This window comes from Narcine bancroftii, chromosome 1 (genome assembly GCF_036971445.1).
Source record: "Narcine bancroftii isolate sNarBan1 chromosome 1, sNarBan1.hap1, whole genome shotgun sequence".
NCBI lineage: Eukaryota > Metazoa > Chordata > Chondrichthyes > Torpediniformes > Narcinidae > Narcine > Narcine bancroftii.
In genome coordinates, this window is record NC_091469.1 from 469,124,818 (window position 1) to 469,150,773 (window position 25,956).

Below are 25,956 nucleotides of genomic sequence, written 5' to 3' on the forward strand. Positions count from 1 at the left end.
TCAACTTCAGAATGATACAGCATTCTACCAAATTGAATTTCATTAAAGCCTTTGCTTATGATTAAATTTAAAAGACCAGTTTGTTATGTATGAGATTTGTAAATTGAAACTTAGTTTAGGGATTTAATATTCTGACCTTGTCTATTGTAATGCAAAATGACAATGTAATAATTTTTCTTTCTGGTGATCAAAGCTTTACATGATATCAACGCCTCCATTAGGGCAAAACTACCTCCAGTTCAATTCTTTGCCAATACATTGGAGAATACAGATGTGGAATCTAATAAAATAGAGGCCACTAACTACATTTTAATTGACCTTTCTGGTTAAATGCAAGTAGATATGATTAAGTTGTTTGTATTTTGAAAGTTCGAGAATGTTTTCAGTAAAAAAAAAAGTTGGTTTTCTTAGGAGCTTATAAAGAAAGAAAGGGACTTCGATAGCATTCTACAGCTATTGAAGAACTATTTGAGGTAGTGAAGCCAAATCTAAAAGGTTTAAGATGAAGGTTTAAAAGGAAACCTGAGGAGTAAATGTTTCACATCAAAATTGTAGTTAGTATCTGGAATGAGTTCCCAGAGCAGGTGGTGGAGGAAGGTATGGTAACAATATTTAAGTCATGTGGACCAATGTTTGAATGAGCAAGTCTTAAAAGGATAATCAAACATAGATGGATGCTTGAATATAAAGGTGGGGAAGGGGGTAGAGCACAGGCCAAAAGGCAATAGGTTTATTCAGGTGGAAGGGTAGCTGAAAAGTGGTAGGTTGAGGGCAGCTCTCTGATAGGAGAAAGTGGAAAAAGGAGACAGTGAAAATAATGCTCTAAAATTACATATGAAAAATATTTTTGAGGAAAAAATAAGAAAAAGTGAAAGTGTTTGTGGTTCATTGTTCATTCAGAAGAGGAAGAAGCTGTCCTTGTCCCATTGGTGTTCATCTTCAGGCTCCTATTCCTCCTCTCAATGGTAGCAGTGTGAAAGAGCATGGCCTGGGTGGTGAGGGCCGTTGAGGATAGAGGCTGCTTTCTTAAGTCACCACCTCTTGTAGATGTCCTCGATGGAATGGAGACCGATGCCTGTGATGGCGCTTGCTGAATTCACAACCCTCTAGTTTTTTTCCGTATCCTGTGAATTGGAGCCTCCATCCCAGACAGTGATAAAACCAGTCAGAGTGCTCTCCACAGTAAACTGAAGACAAGTCCACAGACCAGCTTGCTCACAGCACAAGATGCTGAGAGACACCTGTGAGTGGAGTGGTGGGATCAGTGTGGGGCTGGTCTTTTATCACAATGCCACTACCTAATACAAATCTTTCCCTTAATATCTGAAGATCAGTCAGTAACTGAGCATTCACTCCCTCCTTCTGAAGAGTTCCAGGTTCAGTACCCTTTGATTCATACTTTTTCATCATATTCATGAACGATCAAGCCCTATTTTGAAAGACCAACAGCAATCCCTCATCTGTCCTGTCAAAACCATGAATTATGTACTGAGGAATTAAATCATTGCTCATTCTCCTAGCAACACATCAGTGCTTCACCTACCTAACAAAATCATAAGTCTAGTGGAAGATGCATCACTCACTCCCAGCTCATTTCATCTCTAGCTCCAGCAATTTAATCTACTGCTCATTTCAGACTTCTGCATTTATGGGACCATTCATAGACATCTGAGATGGGGCCTGCCAGTCAGGCATTCTGTAGTGAACTACTTGCTGTCAGCCAGATTGACTCTGCCTTTTACCTTTGCTGTATAATATGGCGAGCTCTCCACTGGCCACCGTGACAGAGGTGCACCAAAGAAAAGGTACAAGGACTGCCTAAAGAAATCTCTTGGTGCCTGCCACATTGACCACCGCCAGTGGGCTGATAACGCCTCAAACCGTGCATCTTGGCACCTCACAGTTTGGCGGGCAGCAGCTCCCTTTGAAGAAGACCGCAGAGCCCACCTCACTGACAAAAGGCAAAGGAGGAAAAACCCAACACCCAACCCCAACCAACCAATTTTCCCTTGCAACCGCTGCAATCGTGTCTGCCTGTCCCGCATCGGACTGGTCAGCCACAAACGAGCCTGCAGCTGACGTGGACTTTTTTACCCCCTCCATAAATCTTCGTCCGCGAAGCCAAGCCAAAGAAAAAAAAAAAGATAATTACAGCTCAATCTGGCAGACCTAGTGTCAAATCAATGATGTCCTGGGAATGTTACCAGAGCTCAGGCCTAGTTGGTTTGGGCGAGGAGTCAGAGCAGTCGGAATCGTCAAGTGGAGGAGGTGCGTGGAATGACTGATGGCAAGGTAAGTGCTTAAATACCAGTTAATTGGTAAAGAGCCAGTAAAAGGGAGTTAATTTGTCAATAAGGGTTAATTGGTGTGTACAGCATGTACAGAGCCATTGTCATACCCACGCTCCTGTTTGGCTCTGAATCATGGGTCCTCTACCGGCATCACCTACAGCTCCTAGAACGCTTCCATCAGCACTGTCTCCGCTCCATCCTCAACATTCATTGGAGTGACTTCATCACCAACATCGAAGTACTCGAGCTGGTAGAGTCCGCAAGCATCGAATCCACGCTGCTGACGACCTAACTGCGCTGGGTGGGTCACGTCTCCAGAATGGAGGACCATTGCCTTCCCAAGATCGTGTTATATGGCGAGCTCTCCACTGGCCAACGAGACAGAGGTGCACCAAAGAAGAGGTACAAGGACTGTTTAAAGAAATCTCTTGGTGCCTGCCACATTGACCACCGCCAGTTGGCTGATATCGCCTCCAACCGTGCATCTTGGCGCCTCACAGTTCGGCGGGCAGCAACCTCCTTTGAAGAAGACCGCAGAGCCCACCTCACTGACAAAAGACAAAGGTGGAAAAACCCAACACCCAACCCCAACCAACCAATTTTCCCTTGCAACCGTGCCTGCCTGTCCCGCATCGGACTTGTCAGTCACCAATGAGCCTGCAGCAGACGTGGACATACCCCTCCATAAATCTTCGTCCCTGAAGCCAAGCCAAAGAAGATGAAGGGTTAATTGGTAGAGGGCCAATAAAAGGATGATTGGGTCAAGGAGCGGCCCAGTGAGTGCATGGCCTGGTGAAGGAGTGGGGCTTGTGAGGCTGGCTCGCAGAGGCTGAGGAAAACAACTGCTTCAACCAAGGTAAGGGGAGAAGTCCAGTCAAAGGTATTATTCTACAAGCTAATGGAGTCAGCTTGGGCTGTGGATTGTTCCAGCTGTGGGATGTGGGAAATCTGGGACGGTATACTTTTCCCAGATAACCACATCTGCAGGAAGTACATTCAACTCTGGTTCCTTACTGACTGAGTTCAGCAACTGGAAATGAATGAACTGAGGGTTATTCAGGAGGCCGAGGCAGTCATACAGAGGAATTACAGAGTGGTAGTCACCCCAAATAGGCAGGATGCAGATAGGTGGGTGACTGTCAGAGGAGGTAAAAGGAAGGGACCAGTAATGCAGAGTACCCCTGTGGATGTTCCTACCGCCAATATGTATGCTGTTTTGGATACTGTTGGTGTGGACAATCTACTAGGGACGAGTCGAGGCATAGAGATAGACTCGTCGGCTCAGAAGGGAAGGGCTGAGAAGAGGAGAGCATTAGTAATAGGGGATTCGTTGGTTAAGAGGGCAGACAGGAAGTTTGCTGGGATGCATAGAGACTTCCGGATGGTATATTGCCTCCCAAGTGCCAGGGTCAGGGATGTCTCAAATTGTCTCAGCAGCATTCTGAAAGGGGAGGGAGAGCAGCCAGATGTTGAGGTCCCCAATGACAGATGGAGGTAAAGACGAGGTCCTTGAGGGAATATAGGGAGTTAGGTAGAATGTTAAAAGACAGGACCTCAAGGGTGGTAATCTCCAGATTGCTGCCTGTGCCACGTGCTAGTCAGCGTACAAATAGGAAGTTATGGCAGGTGAATGGGTGGCTAAAAGGTTGGTTTAGGGGGCAGGGTATTAGATTCCTAGATCATTGGGATCACTTCTGGGGAAGGTCAGACCTCTATTAAAAGGATGGGCTGCACTTAAACTGGAAATGGACCAATATCCTGGCAGGACGGTTTTCTTGAGTCATTGGGGAGGGTTTAAACTAGCTTTGCAGGGGGAGGGAAATTGTAATGAGAGCAAAGAGAATAGGATGGCAGTGAGACAGATGTAGAAATTAATAGTAAAGAGGTGGTCAATAACAACATAAAAGGCAGGTGAGCAGACAGGAAAAAGATGTTCAACAGGAATACAGGACAAACGACATCAATAACGGGCTTATGGACACTGTACTTAAATGCACATAGCATCAGAAACAAAGCATCAGAAACCTGATTCATCTAAAAAGGTATTATGACATTGTGGCCATTACTGAAACATGCGATTAGGAGCTCAATATCCAAGGTGGAGGGGTGGCTCTAATGATAAGTAATGTCATGAAATCATTAGAAAGAAGGGACATAGGGTCTAAAGCAGTAGAATCAATATGGGTTGAATTAAGAAATGCCAAGGGCAAAAAGATTATATTGGCAGTTATATACAGGCCCCCAAGTACCAGCTGGGAAGTGGACTGAGATACAGACAGAAATACAAAGGGAATGTTCCAAAGATAATATCAAAGTAATTGTGGGAGATTTTAACATGGCAGGGGATTGGGAAGGATAGAAATTTACTGGATTGTAGGAGAGTGAATTTGTAGAGATCTAAAGAGATGGATTTTTTGAACAGCTTGTTGAGAAGCCCACCAGGGGATCTACAGTTCTTGATTGGGTCACGTGCAATGAACCTGAGGTCGTTAGGGAATTAAAGGTCTTAGAACCTCTCGGAAGCAGTGACCATAACATGGTTGAATTCAATTTCAAATTTGATAAAGATGTACCTATTTTTTAATGGAATATAGGAAATTATGGTTTGAGGAAAGAACTGGCTCAGGTCGACTGGAAAAGCAAACTAGTCGGTGGAACAGAGCAGGATTGGAAGATATTTTTGCAAATAATAAAAGGCATGCAGGATAGATATTTTCCAAGGAAAAGGAAATTAGTCAAAGGAAAGATGGTACCAATGTGGCTAACAAAAGAAGTGAAGGCTAAGATAAAAGCAAAGGGGAGGTTATACAAGGAAGCTAAAACTAGTGAGAAATCAGAGGACTGGGATTCCTTTAGAAACTTACAGAAAGAAATAAAGAAAGTTATAAGGAAAGAAAAGATGAGTTATGAAAGGAGATTGGCAAACAATATAGAAAAAGATAGAAAGAGTTTTTAAAAAAATATATAAAGAATAAAAGACACATATTGACATAGGACCAATAGAAAACAATGCTGGGGAAATTATAATGGATTACAAAGATATGGCAGAAGAATTAAATCAATATTTTACGTCACTATTCATTATGCAATTCCTTGACAGACAGTGGCTTCAGGGAATAGAGTTGGATACAGTTAAGATTACTAGAAAAATTGTGCTAGGTAAATTGAATGGATTAAAGATGGATAATCTCCACAGGTTTTGAAAGAGGTGGCTTTGGAGATTGTAGATCCATTGGTGACAATCTTCCAGAAATCAATAGTCTCTGGTGTGTTTCCAGGGGATTGGAAGGTTGCAAATGTGGTTCCATTGTAAAAGAAAGGTGGGAAACAGAAAAAAGGAAATTATGGACCTTTAAGTCAGTCGTCGGTGGTTGGGAAGATATTAGAGCCATTCCTCAAGGATGAAGTTATGAAATACCTGGTGCATGACAGGATAGATTCTAGTCAGCATGATTTTTTTAGAGGGTAGATCATGCCTGATTAATCTATTAGAGTTGAAGAAATCTCAAGATAGACAAAGGGGAGGCGGTGGACGTTATATAATTTGGATTTTCAAAAGGCTTTCGATAAGGTGCTGCATGTTAGGTTGATAAATATGATGAAGGTTCATGGAATTACAGGGATGCTTTTACACTGGATAGAAAGTTGGCTGATAGGCAGAAAGCAAAGGGTTGAAATTGAGGGATCCCATTCAGGATGACTGCCTGTAACAAGCGGTGTTCTGCAGGGGTCAGTCTTGAGGCTGCTGCTGTTTACAATTTATATTAACGATTTGGATTGTAGAATGAATGGTTTTGTGGTCATATCTGCGGATTTCACAGAGGTGGTGGAGCAGGAACTATGGATGAAACAGTATAATTGCAGAAGGATATAGACAGACTGGGAGACTGGGCAAAAATATGTCAGATAAAGTACAATGTTGAGAAGTGTTCGGTTCCACATTTTGGCATTGGGAATAAACAGGCAGTGTACTATTTAGATGGGGAGAAAATTCAATCCTCGGAGGTTCAAAGAGACCTGGGAGTCCTTGTGCAGAGAAATCTAAAGTTAATGCCCAGGTGGGATTGGTAGTGAAGAAAGTGACTTCTATGCTAGCATTCATTTCAAGAGGTATAATCTATAAAAATAGAGATGTGTTAATAAGATTCTGTGGGGCACTGATAAGACCCCATTTAGAGTACTGTGTACAGTTTTGGGCCCCCAATCTTAGAAAAGATGTGATGTTGGAGAGAGTGCAAAGGAGATTTACTAGGATGATCCTGGAATGCAGGGGCTGGCTTATGGGGAGTGTTTGACAGCTCTTGGGTTGTATTTGCTGGAGTATAGGAGAATGAGGTGGGGGGGGGGAAATCTCATAGATATTTCAAATATTAAAAGGTTTTGACAGAGTGAATGCGGATAAGATGTTTCCCTTGTCAGGTGAATCGAGGACAAGGGGTCATAGTCTTAAAATTAGAAATTAACGAATTAAAGCAGAGAGCAGGGAGAACTTCTTTAGTCACTGCCGCACAAGACAGTGGAAACAGATCACTGGGAGTATTTAAACAGGAAATTGACAAGTATCTCATTGGTAAGGGTATCAAGGGATATGGGGAAAAGGCTGGAAATTGGAACTAGGTGTGAGCATAATTCAGCTTAGTGTAGACATGGGAGAGACTTTCTGCTCCTTTAACTTGTGATCTTGTGATACCTTGCTGGGGGTTGGTGCTGTACCCAGCCACACTTGTGATTGCCCTCACCCTTCTCTATGAGCGGCTCAAAGCAGGAGAGTGCAGGCAGTGGGCCGCTGGGAGAGAGCAGGACAACGGTATTATTAAAAAGATTTGGATTGTAGTGAACTATTTGCATGTTTTGTTCAAGGTTTAAATGCTTACTGGTAAATACATTAAAAAAAATAGTAGACAAACACATCCATTCCAATCATGGTGCTGCAATGCTAGATTGGAACAAAACCAAAGACTGGAATGATATCCCCCCCCCCCTCCACCCCCCCTCCAATCTGTGTTGGTGCTTTTTACACAACAGGTGTAGCATTAAAAAAGCTGCAAATATCCCAGAACGAAGTGGCTGAGTAAAAAGCATAAAAGATATCTTGCAGATATTTTGGGCCTGAGCGCTTTATGAGAATCGGAAAGGAGACAGGGAAGAGAAAGACAGACCTGGGGGAAGGTGATGGAGGAAGAAGTGGGGAGGGGGGGGCTTTGACAAAAGCCAGAGAAGTTGATATTAATGCGACCCATTTGGAGGGTGCCCAGTCATAAGCTGTGTGGCCACCCATTTCAATTCCCCATCCCATTCCCTTGCTGACATGTCTGTCCATGGCTTCATGCACTGCCAGATTGAGACCATCCTCAAATTGGAACAAGACTTCACCTTTGATTTCTCTGGCTTCCTTTAAACTAATCCACCCCCCACCCCCCTTCACTTTTTCTCCTGACACTTCTCCCAGCTTTCTCTCCTTTTGCACAAACATGATAAATTCTTAACTCATCCTTTATCCTATCCAATTAACATCTTCCATTGGTATGAATTTCCTTCCGCAGCCAGCATTGTCTGAATTTTGAGATTTCCTGTTTTTGGGTCATTCTTGTTCCTTGAAGAAGGGCTCAGGCCTGAAACTTCAGCAAAATATCTTTGACTTTTATGAATGTTGAAAAACCTGCTGAGTTCCTTGAGCATTTCAGTGTGTTTTTGCCTGTTCTGTTTCCATCTTTATTTGCACGTGAACAATTACAGATCCTGAGTTGTTTGAATGCTCGATATTTTGATGTTTGTATGTTTAATTGGTTTAATTTCCTCTCATGTAAACAATGGAGAAAATTTGTTTGTTTTGGTTGTAATTATATATTCATTTGACTTGACACCAAGTGGATTATTTGTTTCCTTTTTAAATTAAGTTTTGGAAGATCTGTCCAATGGAACATCTTCTGGCTCGATTAGAGGTTGATTCGCGACCAGTTGCAAAGCGAATTGTCAATCTGTTATTTAACTCCTTCTTTCCTGTAAATCAACCTGAAGATGTATGGTGTGAAAGATGTGTCACTCTCGTGCAAATGAATCCCATGGCAGCAAGGAGGTTTTATCAATATTCGCACGTACACACTGCACCAACAAATATTGGTAAGATTTTTTTTAATCAAAGTTCAGATTTATTGTCAGAGAACATACTTGACATCACATGACCCAAAAATAATTTTTTCCTGCGGGCCTGGCAGAATTTTAACTTATTGGTAGTGCAATAAACTGTACTCAAGAAAAGATACTTAAATAAAAGAGAGAAATGTAGCCAAACTGTATAATACAGAAAAAATAAATATTCAGTAATAAATAATGTGCAAAGTAAGAACCCTTCAATGAGTCTGAGTTTGTTGTTGGGTCTGATGGGGGGTGGGGGTACCAGCTGTTCCTGAATCTCGTGGTGTGAGTCTTCTGGCACCTTTCATCTTTCCTGATAGCAGCAGAGAGAACTGAGCATATGCTTAGTGGTGTTGATCCTTGATGATGGTTGCTGTTCTCCGACAGCAGTGTTCCATGTAGATTTTCTCGATGATGGGGAAAGTTTTGCCTGTGATGTATTGGGCTGTGTCCCACTACCTTATGCTGGACTTTCTGCTCAGAGGTATGGGATGCTCCCATACCAGTCATGATGTAGCTGGTCAGCACACTTTCTATTACGCATTTGTATAAGTTTGCTGAAAGATGCTAAAAATCAAAGTGCCTTTTCCTGTGGCTGAGATAGGATGAGGGAGAAAATAAGTTACATGGAAATAAATGAATGAATTGATGGGAATGGTCTGAGAGTTGTCAGGGACTTGAGAAGATGAATGGCCTCCTTATGTAATGGGGAAAACTTGAGAACTATAATTTCTGTAATTCCTTCCAGGATTCTTTAATGATTCAATGAACTTGTCATTCAGTTTTGTACTTTTCACAACTATTGCTGAAATGCTCATCTGTCTTTTTTTTGAGACCTCAACTCAATGATTCCAAGTTTTCCCGATCAACCACTGGAATTTCACCATCTTTCTCAATATAAACTGTGTCCTAATTTGCACACATTCACATTCACCCATCAGAGTTGTGCTTGTTGCCCTAGTTTAGTTGCCTTTTTCTCAATTTAAAATTTCTTAACTTTTGCTTTTAAAGTACAGTACAACTTGGATTATCTGAAACCCTCAGTTATCGAAAAATTTTTGGATCTGGAAGTGACGTCCGTTTGGCTCTGAAATTTTTTTCGCATAATTGAGGATTTCAGAAAAAACAATTCTCATTTATTTGAAAATTGTTTAGTTTGAAATGACATAATTTCACCTCCGAAAACATTCAGAGAAATGAGGAATTCAGAAACGACCAAAAATCCTCAGTTATCTAAAATTTTTTTTGAGTTGAACTGATGTCAAAGTTTTAAAAAATTTTTTGGAATTTTTGAAAAACCTCAGTCGAATTTTGAGTTTTTGGTGATGGATTTATCTTATTTTCTTCAGGTTTTTTTGGTGAGAATTAAATAATATTGCATGCTTAAAAAACCTTCCCTTGTTTGTTGTTGGTTAAACAGTGTTGCAACTGATTTGCTGTTGCCACTGGGCTTTTTTTGAAAAATGACAAGTTATGTGAAAATCTCATTTATCTGACCATTTTGGATAATCAGAGTTGTACTGTACTTGTCTATCCCTGTAATCTCCAGTCTCCCAGTGACCCTTCAATTTTGCCCTCTTGTGTATCACAATTTTCTTTGCTATCATTAACAGCTGTTGTTTCAGAAGCCAGGACCTCAGCTCTGAAAGTCTCCTTATTGTTACTTTCCCTTCAACCTTCAAAATTTTCCTCTAGATTTCAGGTTTTGTCCTATGGTCTTGAGAGATTTAGGATCAAATTCAGTGTCCCCTTTGCGTATGGATAGGTGTTCATTCAATATGACATAAAACAACAGGTAATGTTTTTTTTTACTTTAAGGTTATTGGCCAGAGCAAAGGGGGAAAAAAATCTTTGAAGTAGTTAAGTAAGTTTTAATTTTCAGCTGAGACGAGTTAGAAATTTAGTGTCATGTAATATCTTAATTCTGCTCTCCAACATAATGAAATGACAGCTTGGATTACCTGGTTATGAATAAATATGATAGTGAGCAAATTATATATTATGATAAGATGCAGGGAATATTTATTCCTAGAAAGTAGACGTTCTGCTGAAGATTTTAAAGCTTATTTTTCTTTTTCTTTCATAGCCAAGTTGATGCTTGTGATCCGCCGATGCTTGAATGCATGTATTCAGAGGGCAGCACATAATGAAAATGAAACTAATGATGATGATCATGAACAACAGAAGGAAAATATCAGTGCAAGTGTCATATATCCCTTCTCTCACAAATATTCAGTTTTAATTTCTGTGGAAATTAATTTTCTTTTCTGGGTTATTGTATTGCCTGCTGAAGTGATTTTGAAATCTGGTGGATAAACAGCTATTTAAAAAGTAATGATACAAGGATTTCCCTTGAATGCCAAACCTTTGGGAATAGTGAAATATTTTTGTGATGCTCCTGACTTGAAGTGATTTTTTTTTTACAGAAAAACACAGAAGTCAATAATTAGGATCATTGAATCATAATTAACAAATAAGTGAAAACAAACAAAAAAAATTAGTCAATTAGCTTTTGTGTTACTTGAAGGAAAAAGTGAAAATCTCCACTACCATTTTATCATGTCACAAGTAGTTCTTGAACTAATTTGAATTCTATATTTCTCATTTTAAAAAAATCACGCCAGATATGTGTCCTATTGATCCTTCGTTGGTATACATGTTTGAAATACAACTATTCGGTTAGATTTTTGTCCTCGCTAACCCTTCTGAAGTTGCCATAGAATTCACTCCTTGTGATCCTGGCTGTTTTATGATTGCTGATTGAGATCTGTCTTACAGAGATGGCAGTATTCTTGCAGTATTCTATATTTAAGCCTAAAACCCTTGAATTGCCATGACCTTTTTGATTTTTCAAAGACTTAAAAATTCAAACAATAGAATGGGCCCTTTCATAAAGCAAAAAATTACGAATGTAAAGGTGGAGATTCTCTACCCTCACGTCGGAAAACTTGCCTTCATGAATGCTTCCCAACTGGCTCCAAGTTGCCAACTCCAATCCCTTTCTGAGGTGGTGTCGGCGGTGGAGCACAGCTCTTCACCATGCATCAAGAATGTACTACTGCTACCAGCATCTGGCTAGGGGCAGGCTCAGGCTAACGATGTTGCGATGATACTGTTAGCCTGCAACCTATCTCACTTCTCTCTCTCCCACTCACTACTGTGCCTCCATGACCCCGTCAGGGCAGGGGTGGCTGGACCAGCAGAGCTGTCAGGGGGCAGACTGTGACAGCTCCGCTGGATGCTCCGGCACCCCACCAGGCTGCTTCGACCTTTGGGGGTGCTCCTCAGCACCAGCATCACAATATCTGACAGAGCAATGGTGGTCTTCCCTATCCATAATACCCCTCACAGCTTGAACAGTTCTGGGAAATGCAGAGCAGTTCCATCTGCGTGGGGGTTACGGGTAGGGAAGACAGCCATTGCTCTGTTGCGTATTTATGATGGGGAACAGAGTGGCAACAATTGGTCTGCCTACAGCATCTCTGGATGATGCACTGAGGTGCCGCTCTGCATTAAAGCAGCGCTGGAGCAGCCTTTTAGGGATGCTCCATAAACAGGTAATTTAAAAATTTTATCCATGTTCGAAGCTGGCCTAATCTCTTTCAACACCAATATGACATAAAATCTGTTTTTATCCCCTCCCCACCTTACCCTGATACAACTGAGAATAAAGTCATATAAATTATACAGATTAAAAAAAAAACAAATATCCTTACAGAAACCTAGGGACAAATCAACCAAAGTAACAAAAGTAAAGGAATTAAAAAAAATCCAACTAAAAGATCACATTGTCTGTGCCATGTCCCACTTCATTGATCCCACTGCTGGGGTGGATTTTTTCAGTACCCTTATTTTGAAGGGGGATAGTCATATCTGCTTAACCAATATATTTCAGGTAAAGTTGGCACACTATCGAATGTGTCATATTTCCTCAAATTTCTCGTCGTTTTCTCCAGGGGAATGCAACTCTGCATTTCCATATTCCATCATGTAATATTTAGTTGGAATTCAGACTTCCACATGACTGCTGCAAGGCAACCTTCACAGACTGATTTTGGTATGTGGACAGATTAAAACACATGTCCATAATGTTTCCCAGAAGGTACAATTCAATATCCTGTGGAAAATCCACCTTTGTAATTTTTTTTTCAGAATGTCCCCCAGGTCCTCCCAGAAGGATATCACCTTTGTACACAACCAGTTAAAATAGATAAGGTTCCAATGTCTACACCACACCTAAAATACATTTCTGATTTCGATTTCTGTAATTTTTGTGGTGAGATACAGTTGATGCAGGAAGTTGTATTGCTGTCTTGCTGTCCAGACACGGATCGGGCCAGCACCGCTTTGAATTGCCATGATTAAACAAAATATATTTTCCCATAAAATTCTGCTGCTGAATAAATTTATATTTTCAATAGAATGTTAATTGTATGCCGACTGTCACCATTCTCCTAATATTTCAGATACGAGTTTCCCCTTTCTGCAACTTTGGTACTCAATGTTTTTACATAACATAACAATTACAGCACGGAAACAGGCCATTAGGCCCTTCTAGTCCGCACCGAACCAAACACTCCTCTCTAGTCCCACCTACCTGCACAATGACCATAACCCTCCACCTTCTTCTCATCCATATACCTGTCCAACTTTTTCTTAAATAATAAAATTGACTCTGCTACCACTATTTCTCCCGGAAGCTCATTCCACACCGCTACCACTCTCTGAGTAAAGAAGTTCCCCCTCATGTTACCTCTAAACCTCTGCTCCTTAACTCTTAACTCATGTCCTCTTGTTTCAATCTCTCCTACTCTTAACGGAAATAGTCTATCCACATCCACTCTGTCTATCCCTTTCATAATCTTAAATACCTCTATCAAATCCCCTCTCAACCTTCTATGCTCCAAAGAATAAAGACCTAATCTGCCCAATCTCTCCCTGTACTCTAGATGCTTAAACCCAGGTAACATTCTGGTAAATCTTCTCTGCACTCTCTCCACTCTGTTTATATCCTTCCTATAATTAGGCGACCAGAACTGCACACAGAACTCTAAATTAGGCCGCACCAACGCCTTATACAATCTCAACATCACTTCCCAACTCCTATATTCCATGCAATGATTGATAAAGGCCAGCATACTAAAAGCCTTCTTCACCACCCTATTCACATGAGTTTCTACCTTCAGGGAACGATGTACCGTTACTCCTAAATCCTTCTGCTCCTGTATTCATCAATGCTCTCCCATTTACTACGTATGTCCTGTTCTGATTCTTCTTACCAAAATGAAGCACCTCACACTTATCAGCATTAAATTCCATCTGCCATTTTTCAACCCATTTTTCTAAGCAGCCCAAATCCCTCTGCAATCCTTGAAAACCTTCTTCAATATCCACTATTCCACCTATCTTAGTATCGTCTGCATATTTACTAATGCAATTCACCACCCCATCATCTAGATCATTAATGTATATAACGAACAACAATGGGCCCAATACAGATCCCTGAGGCACACCGGCCTCCAACCTGACAGACAATTTTCCATTACCACTCTCTGGCCTCTCCCTTTCAGCCAATGTTCAATCCATTTGACTATCTTAAAATTTATACCTAAAGACTGCACCTTCCTAACTAACCTTCCATGTGGCACCTTATCGAAGGCCTTACTGAAGTCCATATAGACAACATCCATCACGCTACCCTCATCCACATTCCTAGTCACCTCTTCAAAAAATTCAATCAGATTGGTCAAACAGGACCTTCCGCCCACAAATCTGTGTTGAGTGCTCCTGATCCGACCCTGTCTATCCAGATATTTATAAGTACTATCTCTAAGAACTTTCTCCATTAATTTTCCTATCACAGACGTCAAACTTACAGGCCGATAATTGCCAGGCTTCTTCCTTGAACCCTTTTTAAATAACGGAACCACATGTGCAATACGCCAATCCTCCGGCACTATCCCCATCTCTAATGACATTTGGAAAATTACCGTCAGAGCCTCTGCTATTTCCTCCTTTACTTCTCTCAATGTCCTGGGGAAGATCCCGTCTGGTCCCGGAGACTTATCCACCTTTATATTCCTCAAAAGCCCTAACACTACATCTTTCGTAATTACTATATTCTCCATATTTACCCAATTTGCTTTTTTTATCTCACATATCCCAATATCCTTCTCCTTGGTGAATACCGAAGAAAATAAACTGTTCAATATATCCCCCATTTCTCTAGGCTCCACACCCAGTTTTCCCATCTGATTCTCTAAGGGACCAATTTTGTCTCGCTTTCCTTTTACCATTAACATATTTGTAGAACCCTTTTGGATTAATTTTCACCCTGCTTGCTATAGTCTCCTCGTAACTTCTTTTAGCTTTCCTAATTCCTCTCTTAAGATTCCTCTTACATTCAATGTATTTTTCAAACATCTCCTTAATTCCATGCTTCTTATACCTAATGTACGCCTCCCTTTTTCTTCGAACCAAGTTTGCAATATTCCTTGAAAACCACGGCTCTCTCAAACCTTTTGCCCCTCCTTTTAACCTAACAGGAACATAAAGCTTTTGCACTCTCAAAATCTGATCTTTAAAAGACTTCCATCTCTCTACTACATCCTGCCTATAAAACAAATTGTCCCAATGCACACCCTGTAAGTCCTTCCGCATCTCCTCAAATCTAGCTTTTCCCCAATCAAAAACCTCAACCCTTGGCCCTGACTTATCTCTTTCCATAATGACATTGAAGCTGATGGCATTATGATCACTGGACCCGAAGTGCTCGCCAACACTAACCTCCGTCACTTGACCCATCCCATTTGCCAACAGTAGATCTAACACTGGGGAGATAGTTGTGATGCCAGGACATGGGAGAAACTTGTTGGGGAAGAGATGAAGAGAACTTGAAAGATTGAAAACCAATTTTCCTTTCCAACAGGTGCTGGATAGTGTGCTATCAGTGAGTGATGGTGCCACAATAGCTAGTTTATTGGAAATTATTGTTATTTTATGGAAAAGCATCCGCAAAGTGCTGAATGAAAGTGAAGAAGCTAAAAACTACACAATTGCAAAGTTTTCAACTGTGCTGCCTCAATATTTTAAAACTTTAACGGTAAAATCTTTTCTGAGTGTTTGAAACTTGATTTTTAAGTTTGGGCTGAAAATAGTTCTGCTTGCTGTTTTATCACCAAGGAAGACATAACTAATCTTCAGGAAATTGTTGAGGATCAGGGATTTAATGTGAGGGGGGGAATAAAGGAAATAATTGTAAGTCGAGAGATTGTATTAGTTAAATTGCAGCGATTAATAGCAGATAAATCCCCAGGGCCGAATGGTCTGCATCCGAGAGTACTGAAGGAAGTAGCCCAGGAAATAATAGTGATAATTTTTCAAACCTCCTTTGATACTGGATAAGTTCCTGAGGATTGGAGGGTGGCCAACATCATCCCACTCTTTATAAAGGGGGGGGGAGAGTGAAACCGGGGAACTACAGACCAGTTAGCCTGACATCAGTAGTAGGGAAGGTGCTAGAATCAGTTATTAAAGATGTTATCGCAGTACATTTGGAAAGTAATGGTATCATTGGACGGAGTCAGCATGGTTTTGTGAAGGGAAAATCATGTCTGACAAATCTAATAGTGTTTTGAAGATGTAACCAGTCGAGTGGATAGGGGGAAATCAGTGGATGTGGGATATAGTAAGGCATTTGATAAGGTTCCGCATAGAAGACTAGCGTACAAACTTGAAAAAGACGGTATAGGAGATATGGTATTGAGGTGCATAGAGAATTGGTTGATGGATAGGAAGCGAAGAGTAGGAATAAATGGGTTCTTTTCAGAATGGCAGCCAGGGACTAGTGAGCTACCGCAAGGCTTCGTGCTGGGGCTACAGTTGTTTACAATATATATCAATGACTTAGATAGCAATATCTCAAAATTTGCAGACGACACGAAGCTGGCGGGTGCAGAGTGATTTGGACGCGTTAGGCGAGTTGGCCAAGACGTGGTGGATGCAATTTAATGTGGATAAATGCAAGGTTATCCACTTTGGAGAACTGGAAAGAGGATTATTATCTAAATGGTATCTGTTTAGGAAAAGGGGAGGAGCAGAGAGACTTGTGTGTTGCTGTGCATCAGTCGTTGAAAGTGGGTGTTCAGGTGCAGCAGGCGGTGAAGAGGGGGAATGCTATGTTGGCGTTAATAGCAAGAGGATTTGAGTCCAGGAGTAGGGAGATCCTGCTGCAGCTGTACAGGGCTTTGGTGAGACCACACCTGGAGTACTGTATGCAGTTTTGGTCGCCTTATCTGAGGAAAGACATCCTTGCCATGGAAGGGGGTGCAGAGAAGATTCACTAGACTGATACCAGGGATGGAAGGACTTGCATATGAAGAAAGGTTGGATAGACTAGGCTTGTATTGTCTGGAATTTAGAAGATTGAGGGGGGGATCTTATAGAAACATATAAAATTCTTAAGGGTTTAGATAGACTAGATGCAGATAGATTGTTTCCAATGCTGGGAAAAGCTAGAACCGGGTGGGGTCACAGTTTAAGGATAAGGGGGAAGGTTTTTAGGACTGAGATGAGGAAAAATTTCTTCTCTCAGAGAGTGGTGGATCTGTGGAATTCTTTGCTATAGGTAGTAGTTGGGGTCGGTTCCTTGTCAATGGTTAAGAGCAGGTTCGATTTGGCCCTTGTGGCTAAGGGAATATGGGGAGAAGGTAGGATCCGGATACGAATCAGCTGTGATCAGATTGAATGATGGTGTAGGCTTGAAGGGCCAAATGGCCTACTCCTGAACCTATTTTCTATCTTTCTATGTCTATTTTGCCCATATTTTGGGGACATTTTTCATTGGGCAAAACATTTTTATTTGCATTTTGTGTTCAGACTAAGCTGTATGTGTTTTTACAGGATGACCGTTGTACTGCTCCCTTAATAATTCTGGCATCCTTCTTGCCTCCAACAGCAATTCTCCCTTTCAGGTACTGTGGCTTCAAAATTTGAATCGTGCATGATACTTAGTGGTACTGATCTTGAGTGGAGATGCAGATTATTTTTCTGATACATTTGATGCTCTGCCATCATGGAGATTATTGAGGAGTTTGAGTTAGCAGATTTGAAGTGAAGATAAGTGTGGGGATAAATTGGGCAGCTGTAAGCTCAGTCCAATCAGTGAAGAAGAATATTTTGTAATTTAAGATAAATAAATACATAAGCAACATCAATAAAAGGGACCAAGATTAAAATTCAGAGTATACAGTTGGCATAATAGTCATATAGTATTGATTACATTTTATCACATCATCCAATGTGATGACAATTTTACACTCCAATCAGTTATGTAAAATTAAATAATTTTTTTTTCATTTTAGACATAGTGCACAGTAGCAGGCCATCTCGGCCCACGAGTCTGTGCATCCCATTAACCGACACACCCCTTGTATGTTTCGAACAGAGGAAGGAAATCAAAGCCCCCGGGAAAAACCCACGCAGACGTGGGGAGAATGTTCAAACTCCTTGCGTTCAGCAGGATTCGTACCATGGTCCTGATCGCTGGGGCTGTAAAGGTGTTACGCTAACTGCTATGCCAACTGTGCCGCACATTAGGAATGTTTGTAAACTTTGGAAATGAAATGTAGCTTTCCAGAAACTCTTTAAAGCTATTATTTTAGCTTTGGAAGCAAATTAAACTACATTTGTATATGTTGCACTTAAATTTTAAGCAATTAATTTTTTTTTGGAACAAGATCAGGAGGTAAATTATTTTGTGCATTCAGCTGGAGGACATGTTAATATTAATTGATGACACATTCGTGTTCTAATGGGGCTAATATTTGTACAAATAAAAATCATAGAAATGTCAACATCCAAAACCTTTTCAGGCATTTTAAGTTTTCATCTTAATTACAGTACAACTCCGATTATCTAAAATGGTCGGGACTGGGCCTACTTCGGTTAAATGTCTGTTTTTGGAGAACTGGTTTTTGAAAAAAAGCCCAGTAGCTACAGCAAACCACTTGTAACAGTGTTTAAACAACAAGGCCAAGGTTTTGAAATATTAAAATAATGTTTAGTTCCCACCAAAAATTTATGGCCACCGCTGATCACTGACACTTCACCACTGAGGCCCTGCTAGTGCCGGGAGCCTGAGGTTCCCTCAGCCGGCATCAGGAGTCTGAGGTCCCTGGTCAGTTCAGCTTGAAAAAGTTTTGGATAAATAATGATTTTTGATTTGTTTCGGATATCTTCGTTTATCCAACATTTTAAAAAAAATTGGTTAACTGAGGATTTTGGATAATCGGAATTGTACTGTACTTCAGTATGTTAAATAAAAATATTGAGCAAGATGAACATCAAAACTATTTTGAGGAGGAAGAATAATGATTCAAGTACTGGCCTTGCAAATTCTGATCTCATTGTGGCAAACAGGAAGATGCTAGATTGCTGTAAAAAATCTATTGATTCTCATTATGGTTAATTGTGATTGTTGGGAATAGGTAATAAATATGGTGGAGTAAAAAACAATGCATGTAAATGCTGGTGGAAATTCGAGTTTTATACTTTTGATTTTTTGATCCCTGTTAATCATTTCTTCTAGTTGTGGTGTTCTCTCAAAGTTGAGAAATTTGGATAAGGATGCTGATGTGAATAAGTATTCTTCATTGATTGACTGCCTTTGTCAGTGGGGTAAAGTCGGACATGTGGTTGAGCTGATTAGTGATTGGCTAACAGAGGGGCTTCCCCAAAAGGTCAGATAATTCATTTAAAATGTTGAATGCTTCATAAACCTAAAGGAATTTTGTCACTAATTTTTCTGCAGTCTTTAATCTCTTGGTCTGGTCTCATTAATTCTTTCATATACAATGGAAGATGTAGAGTTATTCTGGGAGAATGATTCTGGTGAATGAGTAAAATAATAAGAATAGTCAACCTTAGCAAACAAGATTTCTTGTTTCCAATGACACTATGCTTGTATTCCATTTTCCTTGCTTTGGAACAGAGTATTCAGTGCCTAAGATTTGTATCATTTCCTTTCATCAGCTTGATCAGCCGCTCCCTCGTTTAATTGAAATTGTAAGGTTAAAACCTTGTGTGTTTTAATTCTTCGTTAATTTTGTGCCTCTTTCTTTTAAGAACTATTGGTTGTAGTGTTACCATGGTTACTATAATGTATTATGTCATAATATCTGCCCTTACCAGTGACTTGCTCATTCTCCGACATGTAGAGGAAACATGGGCACAAGAAATTTTTCTTTGAATTTTTGTCTTTTTAAATACATTTTTGCATCTCTTAAAAGCTTGAGCTTTATATATGTTTTATATCTCTATAATTTTACAGTAAATGCTTTGTTATTTATTATGAAAGTCTTAATGTTTTATTCAAAATGTTTATCTGTTTTATCAATGAATTAAAGCTACATAAAGCAGCAGTCACAGAGTTGGATTCATTGGATTAAAGAGATAAAAATTCTGAATATTCTGAAATTCTGAATATTCTCATGCTTTTGGAAAATGATACTTTGAAATTAGGATATATTAGAAGAAGGAAAGTGTCATCTATAGAAATTCCATTGAAACATAAAAATATTAATATATTTCAGAATTAAAACTTTGGTAGAGAGATTTCTATCACCTGAAATAGGAATAAATGTGCAAGTTTCAGCAGGTCATGGAGCATCTATACCTTGAAGAAAGGCTCAGGCCCAAAACATTAGTTATATATCTTTACCCACCATAGAAGCTGTGTGACCTGCTGAATTCCTTCAGCATTTTATATTTTTACCACAATCAGAGCAGCTGTAGACTTGTGTGTTTCATTCCATAAAATGGTGCATGTCTGGAAAAGTGTGAGGCATCATTTTTTAAAAATCCCATTATCCTTCTAACTCCATTGGTTGTTGATATTTCAAGTTGAATCTGGAGAATGACCTCCTAAGAATGAAGACCATGCCTATATTTGTAATCTTTTCAATGAAACATTCAACTGACTTGTCAAAAGAATATTTTTTTCTACAGTGATGGGGGAAAGTTGCTGTAATTAGTGACAAATAATTATCATGGTTGCAAGATGATAAGATGCAGGACCAAAAATGACCAATGAAATGTTTCATTGAGATCACCCTCCCATTCTCCTAAATTCGAATGATTACAGGCCAATAGGTTTGAAACACTCCTCGTATGATAACACTTTTATTCCTAGAATCATCCTCGTGAACCTCGTTTGAATCCTCTCAACATCAGCATATCCTTTTATTAAACAAGGAGCCCAAAACTCCAAGTGAAGTCTCACCACTGCCTTAATCATCAACGTCATATCCCTGCTCTTGTAGGCTATTCTTCTAGAAATGAATGCTAGCATTGCATTGGCTTTCTTCATCACTGTCTCAACCTGCAAGTTTACCTTCAATCTATTCTGCAAGAGGACTTCTAGATCCCTTTGCATCTGGTGTTTCAATTTTCTCCCCATTTTACAACAAAAAAAAGAGTATGCTTGTTATTTTTTTCTCCAAATGTGCATAACTGTAAACTTTCCGATATATTTCATTTGCCACTTCTCTGCTCATGCTCCTAATCTAAGTCCTTCTGTAGCCACCTGCTCAACTACCTAACTTTGTGTTGTCTTCAAACTTGCCCTCAAAACCATTCATTCCGTAAACCAAATCATTGCTATATATTTATATATATACACATACATGTATGTATACACATGTATGTGTGTGTATATGTGTGTGTGTATATATATATATATACATACACATGTATGTGTGTATATATATGTGTATATATACATACATGTATGTGTGTGTATGTGTATATATACATACATGTATGTGTGTGTATGTGTATATATACATACATGTATGTGTGTATATATATACATACATGTATGTGTGTATGTGTATATATATATACATACATGTATGTGTGTGTATGTGTATATATATACATACATGTATGTGTGTGTGTGTATATATATATATACATACATGTATGTGTGTATGTGTATATATATACATGTATGTGTGTATGTGTGTATATATATACATGTATGTGTGTATATATATACATGTATGTGTGTGTATATATATACATGTATGTGTGTATGTGTGTATATATATATGCATACATGTATGTGTATATATATATACATACATGTATGTGTGTATGTGTATATATATACATACATACATGTATGTATGTGTGTATGTGTATATATATACATACATGTATGTGTGTGTGTATGTGTATATGTATGTGTGTGTGTGCGTGTATACATACACATTTATAAAAAAAAATGCTAAGTAGTTTTATTATTTAAGGAATGATAGGTGAACTCCAATAACTTTTGCAATATCAGTTTTAAAATAGGGGTTGTCTTTGTACTTGCAAACCATGTTGAGGACATGCCAAAATTTTTATCATGTCAACATCTTTATTTTCTCTTTCTTCAGAAGAAAATGTTCCAAGAACGTAAAGTTCGAATTCAAGAAACAGTACCACCGAAATTAGAATTGGCAATAAATTTTTTGGAATATATTTTGACGAATATTATGAGTCGGGAATGCTTGTTGGATTTGCCACCAAAAAAACTGCACCAGCTTCTGAAAGTCTTGGCAGCAATCAAGGTAATTTAAAGAAAGATCTCACTGGCAGTTTAATACCAATTCTTGGCATATAATGGAGGAATATTGCAACAACAATGATAATTAATCCTTGTCATTTAAAAAAAAAAAAATTGTGCATTTGAAATCTCCAATGCATGTCAGAGGTGAAAGCAGACAAAATGGGTATTTGGCAAAAGGGATAATCGTACAGAATGGATAAAGACAGAGAAAAGTGAGGACATGATGGAATTTATATACAATTATAAGAATTTTAAATGGAAGGATCAGCAGCTAGTTCGAGGGTAATTTTGCTCGGTGAATAGCATCTGCTGATTAGAATAAAAAAGCAGCCATTTTGAACAATTGATTATATAATGCAAAAGATGGGAGGCTGATCGGAAGAGCATTAAAGTTTGTTTATATTGTGGCAGATTAAGTTGTGTTTGTATATAGGTAGGTTTTTGGGAGATAAATTGGGGCAGGTTTTTTAGTGTAGGTAACATGCAAACACCTTAAAACAGATTTTATTTAACATACTGGAGCTCTGCTCATGCTAGACATGTCGGCCCCAGAGCCTTTGCAAAAGATTTGGAGAGTGCCCAAGAGACTTCACTAATTGATTTTTTTTGCTTGCAAAAAGGCAACAGATGAAAGAATGGAGTGGAACTTTGAAGAGGGTTATGCGGTTTTGCAAGCAGAGAGAGTGAAACAGGTTTTCTCTCAGAGAGAGGGAGAAGGACAGATCAGTTCTGCAGTTTTACAGTCATCAGCAGCAGCTGGGTCTGGAACAGGACAAGCTGGCAAACTTGTGGAAAACCTCATTTGTAAGAATGGTTGTGAGTTCTTATTTCAGTCTGGCCAAAGCCCTTGTGGTTCATGCAAGAGAAGAGGACTGGCTGCCTAATGTTTCACTTGAAATAAGAGAAATTCTGTGGTGACCTGATAGAAAGAAGTTATCATCTGGAGAACCCTGAGGGGGTGTTTCTTCAGCAAGATACTGAAGTGGCTAATTAAAAAGGAATTAGTTGTGGGTGTCCAGCATACAATAAATCTCTCTCTCTGAAAGCCGACAAGAGCCTTCCTGAGCGGTCACCATTTACCTTGCAAGCACCAAAGCCTGGTGCTAAATTCTGTGCACAGTGAGGAATGAGAAGTGAGATTGGACTGTGAATCAAAGAACTGTTCTGAACTTGCATACACATTACATACACGTGCGCGTAGAATTAGAAAGGGGTTAGGTTAGTTAAGTCAATAGTGATAAGTTAAAGTGTGATTATGTTTTCATGCTTAAAGATAATTAAAAGCAACTTCTGTTGAAGTAACTATTTGTCTTGGTGAATATCTATTGCTGCTGGGTATTGGGGTCCTCTGGGCTCATAACACAGGCAATTCTTATACTGTGCACAGAATTTAATATTTATGAATTTTCATCAGGCTCGAGTGAAAAGGTAAATGGATACTGCTCAGCAAGGCTTTAGCTGGTTTCAGAGAGAGATTGTTGCTCATTGGGCACAAATAAACTGATTCCGATCAGCCACTTCAATGTCTTGTCGAAGAAACTTGCCCCATCAGGGGTTTTCCAAATGATAATCTTCTTCCAGGAAACCACAGAGTTCTTCTTGTTTCCCTTATTTCAAGAGAAAGACGAGAGCCAGCTATTTTGTCTTGTAAGAACCACAAGGGTTTTCAACAGGCTGAACTCAGAAATCACAACCATCTTCAAAATGGGGTTTTCAACAAGCTTCCAAAAGCCAGCTTGTCATGTTGCAGCCTCCAAAAGCCACTGCAGAACTCTCCAACTGAATTTTCTCTCACTCACTAACAGAAATCCTGTTTGGTCTTTTTTCTCTCTGCTTGCAAAAAGCCAGAATTCCTTGCAGGGCTCCAAAACCAATCTTTGAAAGATCTTATCAACTCTGAGCATGGACTGTTTCATTTTCACCTGCTTTTAAAAATTCCTTCCAAAACAATTTTATTGTTTTTGCAAAGGCACTCGGAGCCTGGAAGTCTGGCTTTCAGCAAAGCTCTTGCATTTCAAATGAGATCTCTTTTATGAATTCTTATTGTCTGTCTGTGACCTACACACTAAACCCCCACAATCCATCTCTTTTAAAGACGTATTAGTGTACAGTATAAAATATAATATACCTTGTAACAATATCAAGCATTTAGAGATGTTGAGGTAAAGAATAGATGGGACTGAATTTCATTAATGAGTATAAGGTAATGAGCTAAATTTTTCCAGACAGTCAAAGTGTTGCGTGTACAAGAAGGACCAAAGATGAGCCTTGGGGAATTTTGGAGATAGTGATGCAAATTCAAGAGATACTTTGACTATGATCAGTGGAATCAAATGAGAGCAATCCCACTGAGATATTGAAAAAATATGCCATGTTTGAAGAAGGATAGTGCATGATTACAGTTGCTGAGGATTTTATTTATTTAAAATAAATAATATTTATTAAGTACTTAATCATTAAAGTACAGTTTCGGTACTCAGCCAGTGATGGAAACCTAGATGAAAAATTCAAATGTGAAGGTAAACAAGAAGTTAAGGAGAACTAAAGTAGCAGGTGACAGTGAAGTGGGGTCATCGATGGATTGGCATGAAATGGAACTGTGCAAAATCGCCAGTGTATGCTGGATTCCTTGGTATATGCTTCCTTCCAAACCAGCATAAAGAGGTGGATTTGGAGTGTAGAAGCATGTTTTGACAATCCCATTTTTTTTTAATCCTTGTTTTCTAGGATCTCCTGGTTTCATTTCTGAATTCTTCAGAAGTGATGCTTCATGATATAAGTGTGGATACAGCTTTTAGGGCTTTTAGCTTACATTGTCGATTATGTATTCATCTACATAACAAGGTAAGTGAGTGCCAATGAAAACTGATTTTGAAGACTTCTTATGTAACACCTGAGGAAATTTTTCCCTTGATGTTCTGAGTATGGTTTCACCAAGGGTTATGCAAACTTAATTTATTTGAATATGTTACCAGGAGAAATGCTCAGTCTGAATTGTGTTCTGGAAACTGTAGCTGCCAGTGTTTAATCAGATTTGGATGGTATATTGATTTTTTTTTTGGTAATGTGAAGACTTGTCACCTGCACATGTATCAAGAAAAGCGAGTTGAAAAAAAATGTTTTGATTTGTTTTTCCTCAACAAATTTTAAGAAATTGTATTGCTTATCTCAAATTTTGTATAGTATATTGCGAGCTCTGTAAGGGTACATTTCTATAACCAGAAAAACCATAATGTGGTTGTCCCCATTTTTAAAATAGAAATAAATACAGATGCTCAACATCGGGGGTGGGGTGGGGGGTTGCAGAAAGCATAAAAAAAGCAAAAATGTGTGAACATAATTTAGCATTTATTTTAGGTTAAAATGGACAAAATTTGTAAATTTATTGACAGTATCAAACAAACAAAAAAAGGCCAAATACATTCAGCACATTCTGATGGACTGGAAAAGTGGTCTGATGCCTACCTTGGTCTTGAGTTTGCTGTTTTGTGGCTACACTTGATTTTGTAGCTACAAAGATGGCAGGAGAGGGATAGACAAATTCAAGATGAGTCATTTTGAAGAGGTTCCAGTCCATTTGTTTTTCATTGTAAAATGGTTAAAGCATAGAACAAAATGTTAGAACCATAGAATGCTACGGGACAGAAAACAGGTCATTCAGCATTAGTCAATGCCGACCACCAATTCGCTAGTCCCACTGATCTACCATTCCATAACCCTCCAGACCTCTCCCATCCATGAACCTATCCAATTTATTCTTAAAACTCCAAATCGAGCTTGCATTCACCATACCAGATAGCATCTCATTCCACACTCCCACCACTGTCTGAGTGAAGAACTTTCCCCATTCAGCTTAAAACTGACCTTTTCTATTTATCTCCCCCAATTTAAGTGGAAAGGACCTACTCGCATCCA

At 39.3% G+C, this 25,956-nt stretch overlaps 1 protein-coding gene across 5 annotated transcripts in view; it reads left to right on the forward strand.

Moving 5' to 3' along the window:
- Window positions 1–25,956, forward strand: part of ncapg2 (non-SMC condensin II complex, subunit G2) — a 113,266-nt gene that overhangs the window by 42,179 nt on the left and 45,131 nt on the right. For 4 of the 5 annotated variants that reach the window (XM_069914727.1, XM_069914728.1, XM_069914729.1 and 1 more), the window contains 7 exons: window positions 8,189–8,411; window positions 10,513–10,625; window positions 15,355–15,528; window positions 17,328–17,398; window positions 19,015–19,165; window positions 21,869–22,042; window positions 24,769–24,885. In XM_069914727.1, the coding sequence (XP_069770828.1) occupies window positions 8,189–8,411; window positions 10,513–10,625; window positions 15,355–15,528; window positions 17,328–17,398; window positions 19,015–19,165; window positions 21,869–22,042; window positions 24,769–24,885 (1,023 nt within the window). The remainder of the gene's footprint in view (window positions 1–8,188; window positions 8,412–10,512; window positions 10,626–15,354; window positions 15,529–17,327; window positions 17,399–19,014; window positions 19,166–21,868; window positions 22,043–24,768; window positions 24,886–25,956) is intronic. The other variant, XM_069914732.1, reaches the window with a different exon arrangement.